We start from the raw sequence: 14475 nt of genomic DNA on the forward strand, positions 1-14475 counted from the left end.
GCGAGCTTATTGATGGCTATCAAACACACACACACACACACACCTACACATGCTGACACATGCACATAGGAATAGACTAGAACAGGGGTGGTGAACACTAAGTGAATGAAAAAAAATCAAACAACAGTTAACATTACATATTATGAGCAAGAATGGGTTAGGGTTCTATTTCCTGTGAGGTATATAGCCCACTAGCCGTAGGTTCCCTACCACTAAAATAAAGTAAGAGTTGGCTATTAAATATGAAGGCAGCATGGTGCTTTAGTGATTAGCACATCTGCCTCACAGTTCTGAGGTTGGGGGTTAGAATCCCGGCTCTGACCTTCCAGTGTGGTGTTTGCATCTACTCCCGTTTCCTCCCACATTCCCAAAACATGCACGTTAGGTTAACTGAAGAGTCTAAATTGCCCTTCATTTTGAATGTGAGTGTGAATGGTGTCTATTATGTGCTCTGCGATTGGCTGGCGACCGGTCCAGGGTGTACCCTGCCTCTCGCTGAAAATCAGCTGGGATAGGCTCCAGGTCACCTGCTGTATAGAAAATGGATGGATGGTTGGACGTTCAATAGGAGTTGAGGCTTGCAATCCCTGTCTCCTATCTGTGCTGTAGTCCCAGTTGGAGGATTACCGGAGGAAAAGTTTATCAGCAGAATGATAAAATTAGCATGCATGCCCATCTCTTCAACCCTCCCCCCTCATCCCCTTATATCCCTCTTTCTCTCCTCCCCGCATCCATCCTTCCCCCTACACCCTAACTCCTCCCGTGCAGCGTCCTCCCCGCCTTTCTTCTCTCTGCCCTCCTGCCCTCCCTCCCATCCCTCTAGCTGCTGCGCAATGAGTCTTTCTTTCTCTATGTCACATGAATTTTATCCCAAAGAGAGAGGAAGAGAGAGCGAGAGAGAGAGAGAGAGAGAGAGAAAGAGAGAGAGAGAGAGAGAGAGAGAGAGTGTGTGTGTGTGTGTTGGGTGGTGGGTGAGGAGGTGGGGGCTATGAACATTTCCCCTGACGCATCCTAATATCAGTGGGGGTAAGCGTTAAGAGTTGTATTTGGAGCATCTCTCTTTACTGAGAAGAGTTTTATAATTAACTGACAGCTTTCTCACAAGGGCATTGGCTTGTTTCTGTGTTAAATATGGAGATGGCAGTTTTATGAGGTAAAATATTCATCAGTCGCAGGCCCCAGTTCTGTGTGATTTTGGTTTAAATCACAGCATTTGATCAGCTGCTATAGCAATGTTTCACTTTGGTCAACAGTTTCTGGCAAGCATTTGACTTAATGCGCCATTAGGTCCTCTTTTAGCATTCTTGTGTTGTTCCTTTTTTGATTTTTTTTTCATTTGCGTGTTAGACTAAAATAAAGGACCAATTTTATGTTATTAATGAACTTTATAATATACAGTTTATTAATTTGAACATAATAAGTTATGTGATGCTTGTCGACTTCCAGGCTGTTCTTCAAAACTAATTTCCCGTAGGAAATAATGTTAAGTGAATTAATATATTCCAGGCTTAAACTCTCACCATCATAAAATCTTTATAACCATACCGGTCATTTTTTTGGTAACATTTTAACATTCATACGTGTCTTGCAAGTTTAGAGAGCACTGTATGATAAAACAAAATGAAACTAAAATCAACTAAAACTACTCCCCCTTTGAAGATGCCTTAAAGATACATCGGAAATAACAAGTCTACACACCCTTGTTGAAATGGAAGGTTTTTCTAATGCATCTAATGTAAAAAAAAATAGACCAAGATAAATCGTTTAAAGATATAAAAACACCATTAATGTGACCGATAACCTGTGCAACAGAAATTGAGTTTTTAAAATCTTTTCGAGAGGGGAAATACAAATAAATAACTGAGTTTATGTAGTTTCAGAAGTGTGTACACCCTCTTATAACTAGTGTGGCTGTGTTTAGAATTAACCAGTCACAGTCAAACCTGTGTTAAATGGGAGTCAGCACACACCTGCCACCTTTTAAAGTGTCTCTGATTAACCCCAAACAAAGTTTGACTGTTCTAATAGGACATCCAGAATAATTTTTTTTGTTGCTTTTGAGCACAAGCCTGAAGATTTTGTGCTAACACGTACTGCTGTTTTGAGGCGATTCGAATTTTGTCCACCTCGCTGAAGAAAAACATCCCAAAAGCATGATGCTGCCACCACCTTGCTTCAGTGTAGTTATGGTGTGCCTTTCGTGATAAGCAATGTTGTGTTTGTCCATCCATCCATCCATTCTCTACCGCTTATCCGGGTCGGGTCGCGGGGGCAGTAAATTCAGCAGGGACACCCGAACTTCCCACTCCCCAGCCACTTCATCCAGCTCTTCCGGGGGGATCCCGAGGCGTTCCCAGGCCAGCCGAAGGATGTAGTCTCTCCAGCGTGTCCTGGGTCGTCCCCGGGGTCTCCTCCCGGTGGGACATGCCCGGAACACTTCACCAGGGAGGCGTCCGGCAGGCATCCGAATTAGATGCCCCAGCCACCTCATCTGGCTCCTCTCAATGCGGAGGAGCAGCGGCTCTACTCTGAGATCCTCCCGGATGACCGAGCTTCTCACCCTATCTCTAAGGGAGAGCCCGGACACCCTGCGGAGGAGACTCATTTCGGCCGCTTGTACCCGGGATCTTGTTCTTTCGGTCACGACCCACAGCTCATGACCATAGGTGAGGGTAGGAACGAAGATCGACCGGTAAATTGAGAGCTTCGCCTTTCGGCTTAGCTCTTTCTTTACCACAACGGACCGATACAAAGTCCGCATCACTGCAGACGCTGCACCGATCCGCCTGTCGATCTCGTGAACAAGACCCCAAAATACTTGAATTCCTCCACTTGGGGCAGAATCTCATCCCCGACCTGGAGAAGGCATCCCACCCTTTTCCGACTGAGGACCATGGTCTCAGATTTGGAGGTGCTGATTCTCATCCCAGCCGCTTCACACTCGGCTGCGAACTGCTCCAATGAGAGTTGGAGGTCACGGCTTGATGAAGCCAACAGAACCACATCATCTGCAAAAAGCAAAGATGCAATACTGAGGCCACCAAACCGGACCCCTTCTACGCCTCGGCTGCGCCTAGAAATTCTGTCCATAAAAGTTATGAACAGAATCGGCGACAAAGGGCAGCCTTGGCGGAGTCCAACCCTCACCGGGAACGAGTCCGACTGACTGCCGGATATGCGGACCAAACTCTGACTCCGGTCGTACAGGGACCGAACAGCCCATATCAGGGGGTTCGGTACCCCATACTCCCGAAGCACTCTCCACAGGACTCCCCGAGGGACACGGTCGAACGCCTTCTCCAAGTCCACAAAACACATGTAGACTGGTTGGGCGAACTCCCATGCATCCTCGAGGACCCTGCCGAGGGTGTAGAGCTGGTCCACTGTTCCACGGCCAGGAGGAAAACCAGACTGCTCCTCCTGAATCTGAGATTCGACTTCCCGACGGACCCTCCTCTCCAGCACCCCTGAATAGACCTTACCAGGGAGGCTGAGCAGTGTGATCCCCCTGTAGTTGGAACACACCCTCCGGTCCCCCTTCTTAAAAAGGGGGACCACCACCCCAGTCTGCCAATCCAGAGGCACTGTCCCCGATGTCCACGCGATGTTGCAGAGGCGTGTCAACCAGGACAGCCCCACAACATCCAGAGCCTTTAGGAACTCCGGGCGAATCTCATCCACCCCCGGGGCCCTGCCACCGAGGACCTTTTTAACTACCTCGGTGACCTCAAACCCAGAGATAGGAGAGCCCGCCTCAGAGAACCCACACTCTGCTTCCCCATGGGAAGGCGTGTCGGTGGAATTGAGGAGGTCTTCGAAGTATTCTCCCCACCGACTCACAACGTCCCGAGTCGAGGTCAGCAGCGCCCCATCCCCACTATACACAATGTTGGTGGTGCACTGCTTTCCTCTCCTGAGACGTCGGATGGTGGACCAGAATTTCCTCGAAGCCGTCCGGAAGTCTTTCTCCATGGCCTCACCGAACTCCTGTTGTGTTTGTGTAAAACATAACTTTGCCAATTTTGGCCAAAATATTCTACCTTGGTTTCATCATCAGACCGTAACAAAATACATATCTGGGAAGATGTGTTATGGTCCGATGAAACCAAGGTTGACCAAGGTTGAATATTTTGGCCACTATTTCAAAAGGTATGTTTGGCGCAAACACAACACTGCTTGTCACCAAACACTGCTTGTACCTACAGTGAATGTCATGGTGGTGGCAGCATCATGCTTTGGGGCTGTTTTTCTGCAGCTGGTACTGTGCCATAGACAAAATGGAGGGAATTATGAACAGATCAAAATCGCAGTTAGTGTTAGCAAAAAACCTTAAGGCTTCTGCTAGAAAAAAATGCCACAAAATGCCTACCAGAACAGTGGTACTTAGTTTAGGGTTAATCAGAGGCACTTTAAATGGTGGCAGGTGTACGCTGACTCCCATTTAACATGAGTTTGAATCTGACTGATTAATTCTGAACACAGCCACATCCCAGTTGTAAGCGGGTGTGCACACTTGTGCAACATAATTTCAGTTTTTTATTTTTACTCCCCTCTTGAAAATATATTTTTTACTATGAATTTGTACATGTTGTAAGAGAAATTAATCGTGTAAATTTTTTATCTTGGTCTAATTTGTTTCTATCACAAAAACCTGCCATTTGAACAGGGGTGTGTGGACTTTTTATATCCACTCTATGAATGGGGAGGGACTAGGAAGATGTATGCAGAGCAATACTGTCACCTAGTGGCACTTTATGAGTAGAATTAACAATTGATAGTAAATCTATGTATCCATCCATTTTCAACACCGCTTATCCTGGTTAGGCTCGCGGGGCGCTGGAGCCTAGCCCAGCTGACTTCGGGCGAAAGGCGGACTACACCCTGAACTGGTCGCCAGTCAGTCGCAGGGCACATATAGACGCAGACAACCATTCGCGCTCACATTCACACCGTCACTGAATGGGAACTGAACCCACGCTGCCCCCACCAAAGTCAGGCGAGTGTACCACTACACCATCAGTGACCCATTAAATCTATTGTATTGCTAATAATTTACTGAGCAGCCAGAACCTTTCCTATGTTGAAGTGCAGTTTCTGGTTATATTGCCCATCACTGGTACCGTTCTGTGGTGCCATCACAAAAAAAATGCAAAAAGCGAAAGCAAAACTCACACGTTTTGCTGACGTCTTGTGTGATGTAACATGATGATGGTTTGAACTTCAAGATATTTTTTCCATAATATTTTGATTGCGCTCTAAACAACATGATATTTCTATATTTAGAAGCCTGTTCATAGCGTCCCGGGACAGTTAATTTCCCTGGGTAGCCAAAAACTTCAGAGAACTAAAGTTTTTTTGCCACATGTCCCACCGTAGTACAGCTCCACAGAGGATCATTTAGAACAGATGGAAGGCGATTACCCACAGTACCCAGGCTGAATATTTTGAAACAGGGATGCATTGTGAGAAACAACCCAACTCTTCAGGGTGTAAAAGCTCATCTGTAACGTTGGCCCTGTGTTGAGCAGGGAGACGCATCGGCAGGATTGGTTAATATGGCAATCGTGTCCATGAAGGTGTGCCTTGAAAGGAATTTCAGCACCAAGGTCACCGGTGTGGGGTGGGGGGGGGGGGGAGGTCGGGGGGGGGGAATGGCTCTGGGACAAATGCTGTGATTTGTGTGCCTTGATTGGCAACCACCGTGTGTGTTTGCATGTGTGCGTGCGTGGGTGTGTTTGTGTGCCGAATGGCTTTGTTTGATGTGGTGGTTCTGGAACATTTCAAAGGCGAGGCTCTGATGAAAATTCTTCAGAACAGCAGGGAGAGAGGAGGGGTGGTGGTGGTTATAGCCAGAAGAGGTGGGGTTTAAACGCTGATTGGCATTCATCGCAGAGAGGCTGGAGCGCCGCTAAAAAAGAAATTAGGTTTTAACTAAGCTGCACCATTCAGCTGTTTAACTAAGCTGTGGCACCGTTCAGCTGTTTGAAATTCTGTCTTCTCAGGCCTTCTATTAATAAATGCATAATTGATTAGGGGCAGCATACGTGCTTGAGCACTTCCTCCCAACACCAACACACATACAAGACAAGACCTCCCTCCTGTCCTGGAGCTGCACTTATCTTCCTGTGTGTCTTTGTGTTGCTCCACCTCTTGTCCTTGCAAAACTGTAGCTGTGTAAACATTTCTCTCCCCTGCTAAGTTTCTTTTCTGCCTATCATTGGCTCCCACTCTTCTGTGTCTCCAGCTCTGACCCTCCCACTCTCCTTCTCTTGTTCTGTCATCTGCCCTCAGGTAGAGTGTATAATTCCTATCTTCCCAGGGGAGTCATGAATGGACGCCCTCCACTCAAATGCTTATCAATAACCTTTGAGTGCACGCTCTCTTTGATTCTGAGCAGCATATCTGTTGGGTACACGCTCACAAATGGACACAGATACACTTGCACATACACCGGGGCTCTATCTTTGAAAGGACATTTTGAACTGGCCAAGTGATATTTTTCTGATGCACAGAGGGTGTTTTTTTACCACCATCTTCTCAGTATTTCATTGCACCTCTATTTTGACAACCTGACCTTTGCAGTGGAGGTTTTGGTGTCAACATCGCCTATGATTAGTGGTTGTGCGCTTATGGATCTCCGAAAAAGGGCAGCAAATAACTTGATATTTTTGTCTGTTACCTCACAGCAAGAAGGTTCTGGGTTTGATGTTGCTCCGGCTTCCTCTCACAGTCCTTCACGATGCTTGCCCCAGAAAACAATAGCCTACAAAATAGATGGTTATAAACTTTTCCACGATTTTCACACTTTAAAATAAATATTCACAATTAGCAATATTGGCGGTACAATGGATGACTGGTTAGCACATCTGCCTCATAGTTCTGAGGACACAGGTTCAAATCCGGCCGCGCCTGTGTGGCGTTTGCATGTTCTCCCCGTGCCTGCGTGGGTTTTCTCTGGGTACTCCAGTTTCCTCCCACATCCCATAAACATGCCTGGTAGGTTAATTGAGGACTCTAAATTGCCTGTAGGTGTAAATGTGAGTGCGACTGGTTGTTTGTTGATATGTGCCCTGCGATTGGCTAGCAACCAGTTCAGGGTGTATCCCGCCTCTCACCCGAAGATAGCTGGGATAGCCTCCAGCACGCCCATGACCCTAGTGAGGATAAGCGGTACAGTATGGAAGATGACTGAATGAATAAGCTATCAATATTTTATACATTAGTAACAGTCACCAGATGTCATAAACAACACCAATAACTGGTAGCTGTCCGTGGACAAGACGTTTTGGTTCAAATAACTTACAAGGTGTGTAACCATTACTCGTGCCCAGTTCTCTAAATTTGTGTCCTGTCAAGTTTACAGCAGCAGGGTGTTTTACAGTGGATATAAAACTTGGTTCAATCTTGTAAAGAACGTTTTTGCAATGTAAAATAAAAATAGACTAAGAAAAAACACCATTGGGTTTTATTATAGCATTCAGTCTTCTGTTTCATTCTATCCGCATGAAACAGCTTGTCTAGGCAATACTTGCCGAAATGTTCTTAGATTGCGAGGGTCTTCCCTGTACACCCCGTGCCCCCCCTGCCATCTCTTGAGTTACGAGTCCAAAAGGTTTAGACTTTGGCCAGATGCTTGAATTATTATTGCATACTGTTGGTATAGACATATTTTACTGAGCGGCCGGGACCATGGCTCAACTTCCAAGATTTTTTACAACTTTTTAGGCATGTTTTTACCTAAGTGGCGGCAAGGTGGACGACACAGTGTGCTGCAATATGGCGATTAGGCCAATGCAAGAGTCAGTCACCAACCAAGCTTTGAGTGTTTAGTCAATACTTGACAGAAGTGTTACTATTGAATCTTTGGGGGGGTTCATTTATAGGGTTTGCACATCATCGTCATCATTGTCATCGTCGTCGTCATATGCTGCAGATATTTCTTTGAGTACTCGAGTACGCTAACTCTCACCAAAAAAATTATAATTTTTTTTTCAACGACTAACTTGCATTTTATTCTCATTTCTGAGGGCTGGACTTCTATACTTAAACTGCCTATGTTGGTACTGAGTGTATGGTACAAACGCTGAACAGAATTTGGTTAGCATTCGTGATTAGCAATAGCGCGCTGGTGATTACCATTTTAGGTAAAAAAAAAAAAAAAAAAAAAAAACGCTAACTACCATTCAGCTCACTCATACATCATGTTTGATGCACTGTATACATCTACTACTAGTGTCTTAAAAATCACTTACAGACGCTCCTCTGTTGTTTTTGGCTGGGTGGTTTATCGGTGGCCCAATACTGTTTTTGTCTGCAATAAATGTCCGCGGAACATTTTTGTTTTTTGGGGGAATGGGGTGTCTCGACGGCGCTTCGAAGCAGATATTCTGCGTTGACCTATTTTTGAAGTAGAATTAGCCAAGTTGTTAGATTTTTTTCCCCCCCCAGCCCTACTTAGAAGACCATCACAAAGTCCCCCCTCATATGACGAAAATACACTGTAGAGTAGCACTGCTATTAAAGAGAATCAGAGACACACATGTAATTGTGCACAACTGTTTCCAACCAGGCGGCACGCTGGATGACTGGTTAGAGCGTCTGCCTCACAGCTCTGAGGACCGGGGTTCAATCCCCGGCCCCGCCTGTGTGGAGTTTGCATGTTCTCCCCGTGCCTGCGTGGGTTTTCTCCGGGCACTCCGGTTTCCTCCCACATCACCAAAACATGCATGGTAGGTTAATTGAAGACTCTAAATTGCCTGTAGGTGTGAATGTGAGTGTGACTGGTTGTTTGTTTACATGTGCCCTGCGATTGGCTGACAACCAGTTCAGAGTGTACCCCGCCTCCTGCCCGATGATGGCTGGGATAGGCTGGAGCACTCCCGCGACCCTTGTGGGTATAAGCGGCTCAGAAAATGGATGGATGGATGGTTGGATGGATAATACTGTAGGAGAACACACACATACTACAGTGCACAATAGAATGTACATGATTTGGTTTTTCATTTAGGGGGTGATCTAGTCTATTGAACCCCGATCCCCAGAACTGTGAGGCAGATGTGCTAACCAGTCGTCCACCATGCCGGCTCCTACAGTATTAATAAGGTTTAATATGATTATGAAGGCGGCATATGATTAAGAAGGCGGCATGGTGGGTGACGGGTTAGCACATCTGCCTCAGAGTTCTGAGGCCCCGAGTTCAAATCCGGCCTTACCTGTGTGGAGTTTGCATGTTCTCCCCTTACCTGCGTGGGTTTTCTCCAGGTACTCCGGTTTCCTCCCACATTCCAAAAACATGCACGGTAGGCTGATTGAATACTCTACAGTAAATTGCCCGTAGGTGTGAATGTGAGTGTGACTGGTTATTTGTGTATACAGTATGTGCCCTGCGATTGGCTGGCAACCAGTTCAAGCTGTACCCTGCCTCTTGCCCGCAGTTAGCTGGGATAGGCTCCAGCATGCCCGCAACCCTGTTGAGGATAGCAGTACAGAAAATGGATGGATGGAAGATTATGAACTACAGACTATCCCTCTAAAACATATTTGTTTTCTCATTGATTAACTCAACTTTTGCAACCTGTTTTTCTTTATTTAAAAAAACATATCTCTCTAAATTATAATGGATTAACTCCTTTTAGCAAAATGAGCTTCTTATGTCCTTTAGATGGATGAACAAATGATGGTGCTAAATCACATGCTTAAAATAGCTTAACACTATTAATATGAGTATCCAGTCAGTTGTCAGCTGTTGTTTTCTACAACCTAATATTTTTTAGCAGTGATTTGTAATGTCTTTCTCGAATAAATCCAAAGATAATTTTTTTCTAAATTACTTGCCAGGATGCCTGCATATCAGAATCAGAATCAGAATCATCTTTATTTGCCAAGTATGTCCAAAACACACAAGGAATTTGTCTCCGGTAGTTGGAGCCGCTCTAGTACAACAGAATTTACAGAAGACTTTGGAGACAGAGACATTGACAAAAAACAATTGTGCAAAAAGATGCAGAGTCCTCTAGCACTTAGAGCAGTTCGAATGACTAATATTGCAATAATATTGCTTTTTAAATAAAAGTCCTGACAGTTCATATGCGTCATTGCATTTATACATTTCACGATTTCACTCTTTTTATATATACAGTAGAAACCCTGCATATTCACGGTGCGGCACCCGCGGCTTCTCCTATTTGCTGATTTTTTTTATTTTTATTTTTTTTATCTTATTTTATTGAGAGGGGGAACCACCACCGTTTTTTATGGATAACACTGAATAGCGGCATATCCCCACTTCTTCAGTTTTTTTCGTTTTTTTTCCCGATGCAGTTATAATGGGGGTCAATTATCCGCAGATTTTCACTATTTGCGGTCAGGCCTTGTCCCTTGCTGACATTGGGTAGCATGGTGAACTCGTGATTAGCACATTCTGCCTCCCAGTTCTGAGGTTTATGTTTCGAAGCCCTGGCCTTCCCGTGTGTAGTTCGCATGTTCTGTCTGTGCTTGCGTGGGTTTTCTCCACGGTTCCATTCACACTCCAAAAAAATACATGTTAGCTTCATTAAAAACTCATAATTGTCCTCAGGTGTGAATGTGAGTTTGAATGATGGTTTGTCTACATGTGCCGTACGATTGGTTGGCGACCAGTGCACGGTGTAGCCCCGCCTCTCGCTCAAAGTCAGCTGGGATAGGTTTCTGCTCACCTGCTACCCTAATGGGGGCAGGCGGAAGAGAAAATTAATGGATGAATGTTGACGTTTTGCAGTGAGCAGCTGTCAGAGAAAAATGCCGGCATCGATAAACCGAAAGGATATGCTTTGGCGCACACGCAACCAGTGGCTCGAACACTTTGAAAACCCTTCTAGATTCTCCCCCCTTTAGAAAGCTGAATAAATGTGTATTTGTCTTCTCTTAATCATCCATTGCTTGACCTTCACCTTGCTCTCCCCTCACTACAGGTGAGCCAGGCCAGTTGAAAATCTACCTTCCTAAGAAGCTACTAGAGTGTCTGCCCAAATGTTCCTCTCTGCCCAAGGAGCGCCATCGTTGGAACACTAACGAGGTGAGAATGTGACACGCTCGTGAGGGAAATATGCGCGACAGTGAGATGAACTCAGTGTTTTGGCTGGTGACTCATTTCTAGCTGAAGTCATCATGAAACCTGGATGAAGAGGAGGTAAACAAAGATGATGGTAGTTTTTTTCTATTATATAAACCTGAAACTGTGACACAAGGGAAGAAAATAAACATGCAAACCCAAACTCAGCACTAAAATGGCACTGATTTTGGCCTACGGTGTAGCTTTGTAACCCCAACAGGCAGAAGCGGCGGAACAAGGGGGGCATTGGGGACACCAGCCCCCTCACTTTTTGGCCTGCCTTTGACACCCCTTTGTTCCTTTTACCATATATGTTTTGACACCCCTTTTTTATTGCACTGGGTGGTGCCTATCTGAGCATATGTTGCTTATCAGTAGCATAAGTACATGCAGCAAAGTGATGTGGATTTAATTTTTAAGCATGGTTTTCCTAGTGAAAATGGAAAAGCCCCTTGAGCAATGTGCCCCACATTCCACAAGTTGTTCTGGCACCTCTACTAACAAGGTTAAGAAATAATGTACAAAGAACACAGAGGCTTTTCTGTAATTCCACTGCACAGTACCTGCTTGGCTTGCCGTGGCTCATCTCACTGTTTATGCTTTCCCATTGACAAAACCCCGAACTATTTTTAGCAATAGTAATTGGTAATCTGCTTGAATTATTTTTGTCTCCTCAGCCAGATGCAATAAAGTCAACACAGAATACCCTCGTTCTCCTTCCATTATGGAAGTTCGTTTTGTTCTGACTCCGACCGCCCGAAACGGAGACGAGTAGAGCTGAGCCAAGCTGTGCAGTGCCACTTTTCATCCATGGCTTTTTTATCCTGTAGATGGAATGAACCACGGGTCAGTAAAAGAAAGAAAATAGTTATCTTGACATCGTTCCTAGGCAACCATAGACGCTGTTAAGGCCTGCTATTTTGGGCTCTTTTTTTGCCTTGTGTGTAAACGGCGGCGTAGATACTGTGTGTAATTTTGCCGACAAAACAAAAGGAAGAATGAACAATGAAAATCTCTGTGTGATGAGTAAACAACAAAAGCAATGACCATGCACCTTGACGATTTGATCATCATGAGTTATTTTTTTCACACTTCATTAGTCAGCTACAAATGTGTGAGTCCTTAGTAGAGTAGATAGGACATAGCTCCTGATCCTATATCATTGAAGGATGCAAATACTGATGCAAGTCAATTAACTGTTGGATTCAATTTTCAGCCCCATTACCAAACTAGATTTGAGTGTTTTCCCAATAAGACAGAAAATCCATATCCAGATTATGTACCAAAACCTTTCTTAATAATACATTTATTACAACCAAAATGTTGGACTGCTAAACTGCATTATTTATATAGACTATGCATTGATTGGTCATAAAAATAAATTTCCCCAAAAAGTGACCCTAAATCACCTAATGTTCTATCAGGTACATCAATGTCCATCCACAAACTAGAAATAGGTATTTGACTGCATTTGTTTCATTAACTATGGAATTAATTAATGATCCATGAATGCATTATTTGTTCATGCATTTTACAAGAATTCTTAATTAGTGAATCATTAAATGTTATGTGACAAATAGCACAGCTGATGACATGATGTTCCCCCTATTTGAGACTGAATCAACAATGTCTCTGCTGGTAGCAGCCAAGTCGATCACTCCCTTTTCCCCAATTGCATGATTAATCAACATTCTTAACGATCGATAAATCGCCTATCAATTACTATGACCATCCCTAGTCCAAACACTGAAAGGAAGAAGTATGGTAAAAGTCTTGCTAAAAGGAAAACTTGTATGCAGGCTTAATGGGATGTCCAATTATAAAACATGGAGGATTTTATACCAAGAAGCCAAACTTTTTTTGCTTCCTGTGCCATATCCTCTCTGCATCTTTCACGAGAATGACTGGGGCGCCTTCTCTGATGCTAATTCCAGTTCTCATTATGCATCCATGGATTCTATCAGCAATTGAAATTTACACCAGGGGGCAATAATATACTCGACTTAATATACACAAATATCAAGAACGCCTACAGAGCCATTTCCCTACCCCGCATGGGCAACCCTGACCACCTATACAGTTCTCCTAATAATAAAGTTTTGTTCAAAGTTTTGCTCTTTTAATAAGTGCCGTGTGCTTTTCCCAGTCTCATGTAACCTTACACGTGACAGCACCAATAACTAGAATCTTCACAGACTGTTTTTGTGAGAGAATTAAGATGTTAGCCCAGGAAAGTGTCTCATGGGTGAAAAGGGACATCATGTATCTTTTGTATGCATTGCATTGCTCGACACTGGTGGTTCGCGACATCCATGGCAATGCGGTTGGCCTCTGTCGGGACATTTTCTTCATGTGCAGGCGGCGCAGTCCATTATGAATGAGTGTTTGTGTGTTTGTGTTATTGATTACCAGGTCCAGCATTATTATGCAATGCAAAGCTGATTTAGCTTGTGGTTTTTCTCTGAGGAAAGTCATTACATTTCTCATGCAATCCATCTCAATGAAGGTCATACTGTGAGTTAAGCAACAACGGCAAATGAACAGTGGGCTCACGTGAATAGACTGTGCGTGCGGGTTTGTGTGTGTGTGTGTGTGTGCGTGCGTGCGTGCATGCGTGTGTGTGTGTGTGTGTGTGCCTGTGCGCATGTATTTGAACATGTCCTTGTGTGTTTAAAAACCACACAAGCGATACTGGTTAGGTTAAAACGGTGCCAACCGGAGCACCCCCTCCCATATATACCCAACTCACCATTGAATCCTCTCTATTAGAGCCTGACATTTTTGGGAGTACTCGTGGGACAGAAGTCAATTACAAATTTCATCATGTGACTGGGCCACGTCAGGAAAAATGTCAGTGGGAGGAGGCGGGTTTGGAATCATAACAATGAGGGCAGTTTTTATTTAAATACAATTATATTAATAGAGGCTATTTGTAATGTCGAGCAATATGTTTTTATTGGCATTCAGTTTTTTACTGTTCTGGTAACTGGTTGCAAGAAGCCACCAGGGCAGTGTATGACGTATTTGGATTGATGACACATGGTGCTGTGCCAACATGACGGCCATATGGTGGGAATAAAAAGCTTTGCAGCACAACACAAAGTAATCGAAGACAAGACCGGTGATAACATCACATCAAAACAATTGCATTGCCTGACGGGCGTGGAATTATTCTATCATGGGGTTGGAATAAGACGGGTGTATTTTTGAGGAAGCCGCTTTTATGCAGCATTGAATTTACACTCCTGCGTCACCCTCTTCTCTATCAATATCTCTCATTGCCTCTCCCCTCTCTCTCTCTCTCTCTCTCTCTCTCTCTCTCTCTCTCTGCTGAGGAAGCACAGGCTCAGTTCAGGGGGAGGTTCGGTGTCCCTCGGTGAATTCCT

General features: G+C 44.5%; 1 protein-coding gene across 5 annotated transcripts in view; it reads left to right on the forward strand.

Moving 5' to 3' along the window:
* LOC133483837 (calmodulin-binding transcription activator 1-like) overlaps window positions 1-14475 on the forward strand; it is a 71725-nt gene that overhangs the window by 2670 nt on the left and 54580 nt on the right. For all 5 annotated transcript variants that reach the window (XM_061785635.1, XM_061785637.1, XM_061785636.1 and 2 more), the window contains exon 3: window positions 10950-11053. In XM_061785635.1, coding sequence (XP_061641619.1) covers window positions 10950-11053 — 104 coding nt within the window. The remainder of the gene's footprint in view (window positions 1-10949; window positions 11054-14475) is intronic.

The sequence above is a fragment of the Phyllopteryx taeniolatus genome, chromosome 9 (genome assembly GCF_024500385.1).
Source record: "Phyllopteryx taeniolatus isolate TA_2022b chromosome 9, UOR_Ptae_1.2, whole genome shotgun sequence".
Lineage (NCBI taxonomy): Eukaryota > Metazoa > Chordata > Actinopteri > Syngnathiformes > Syngnathidae > Phyllopteryx > Phyllopteryx taeniolatus.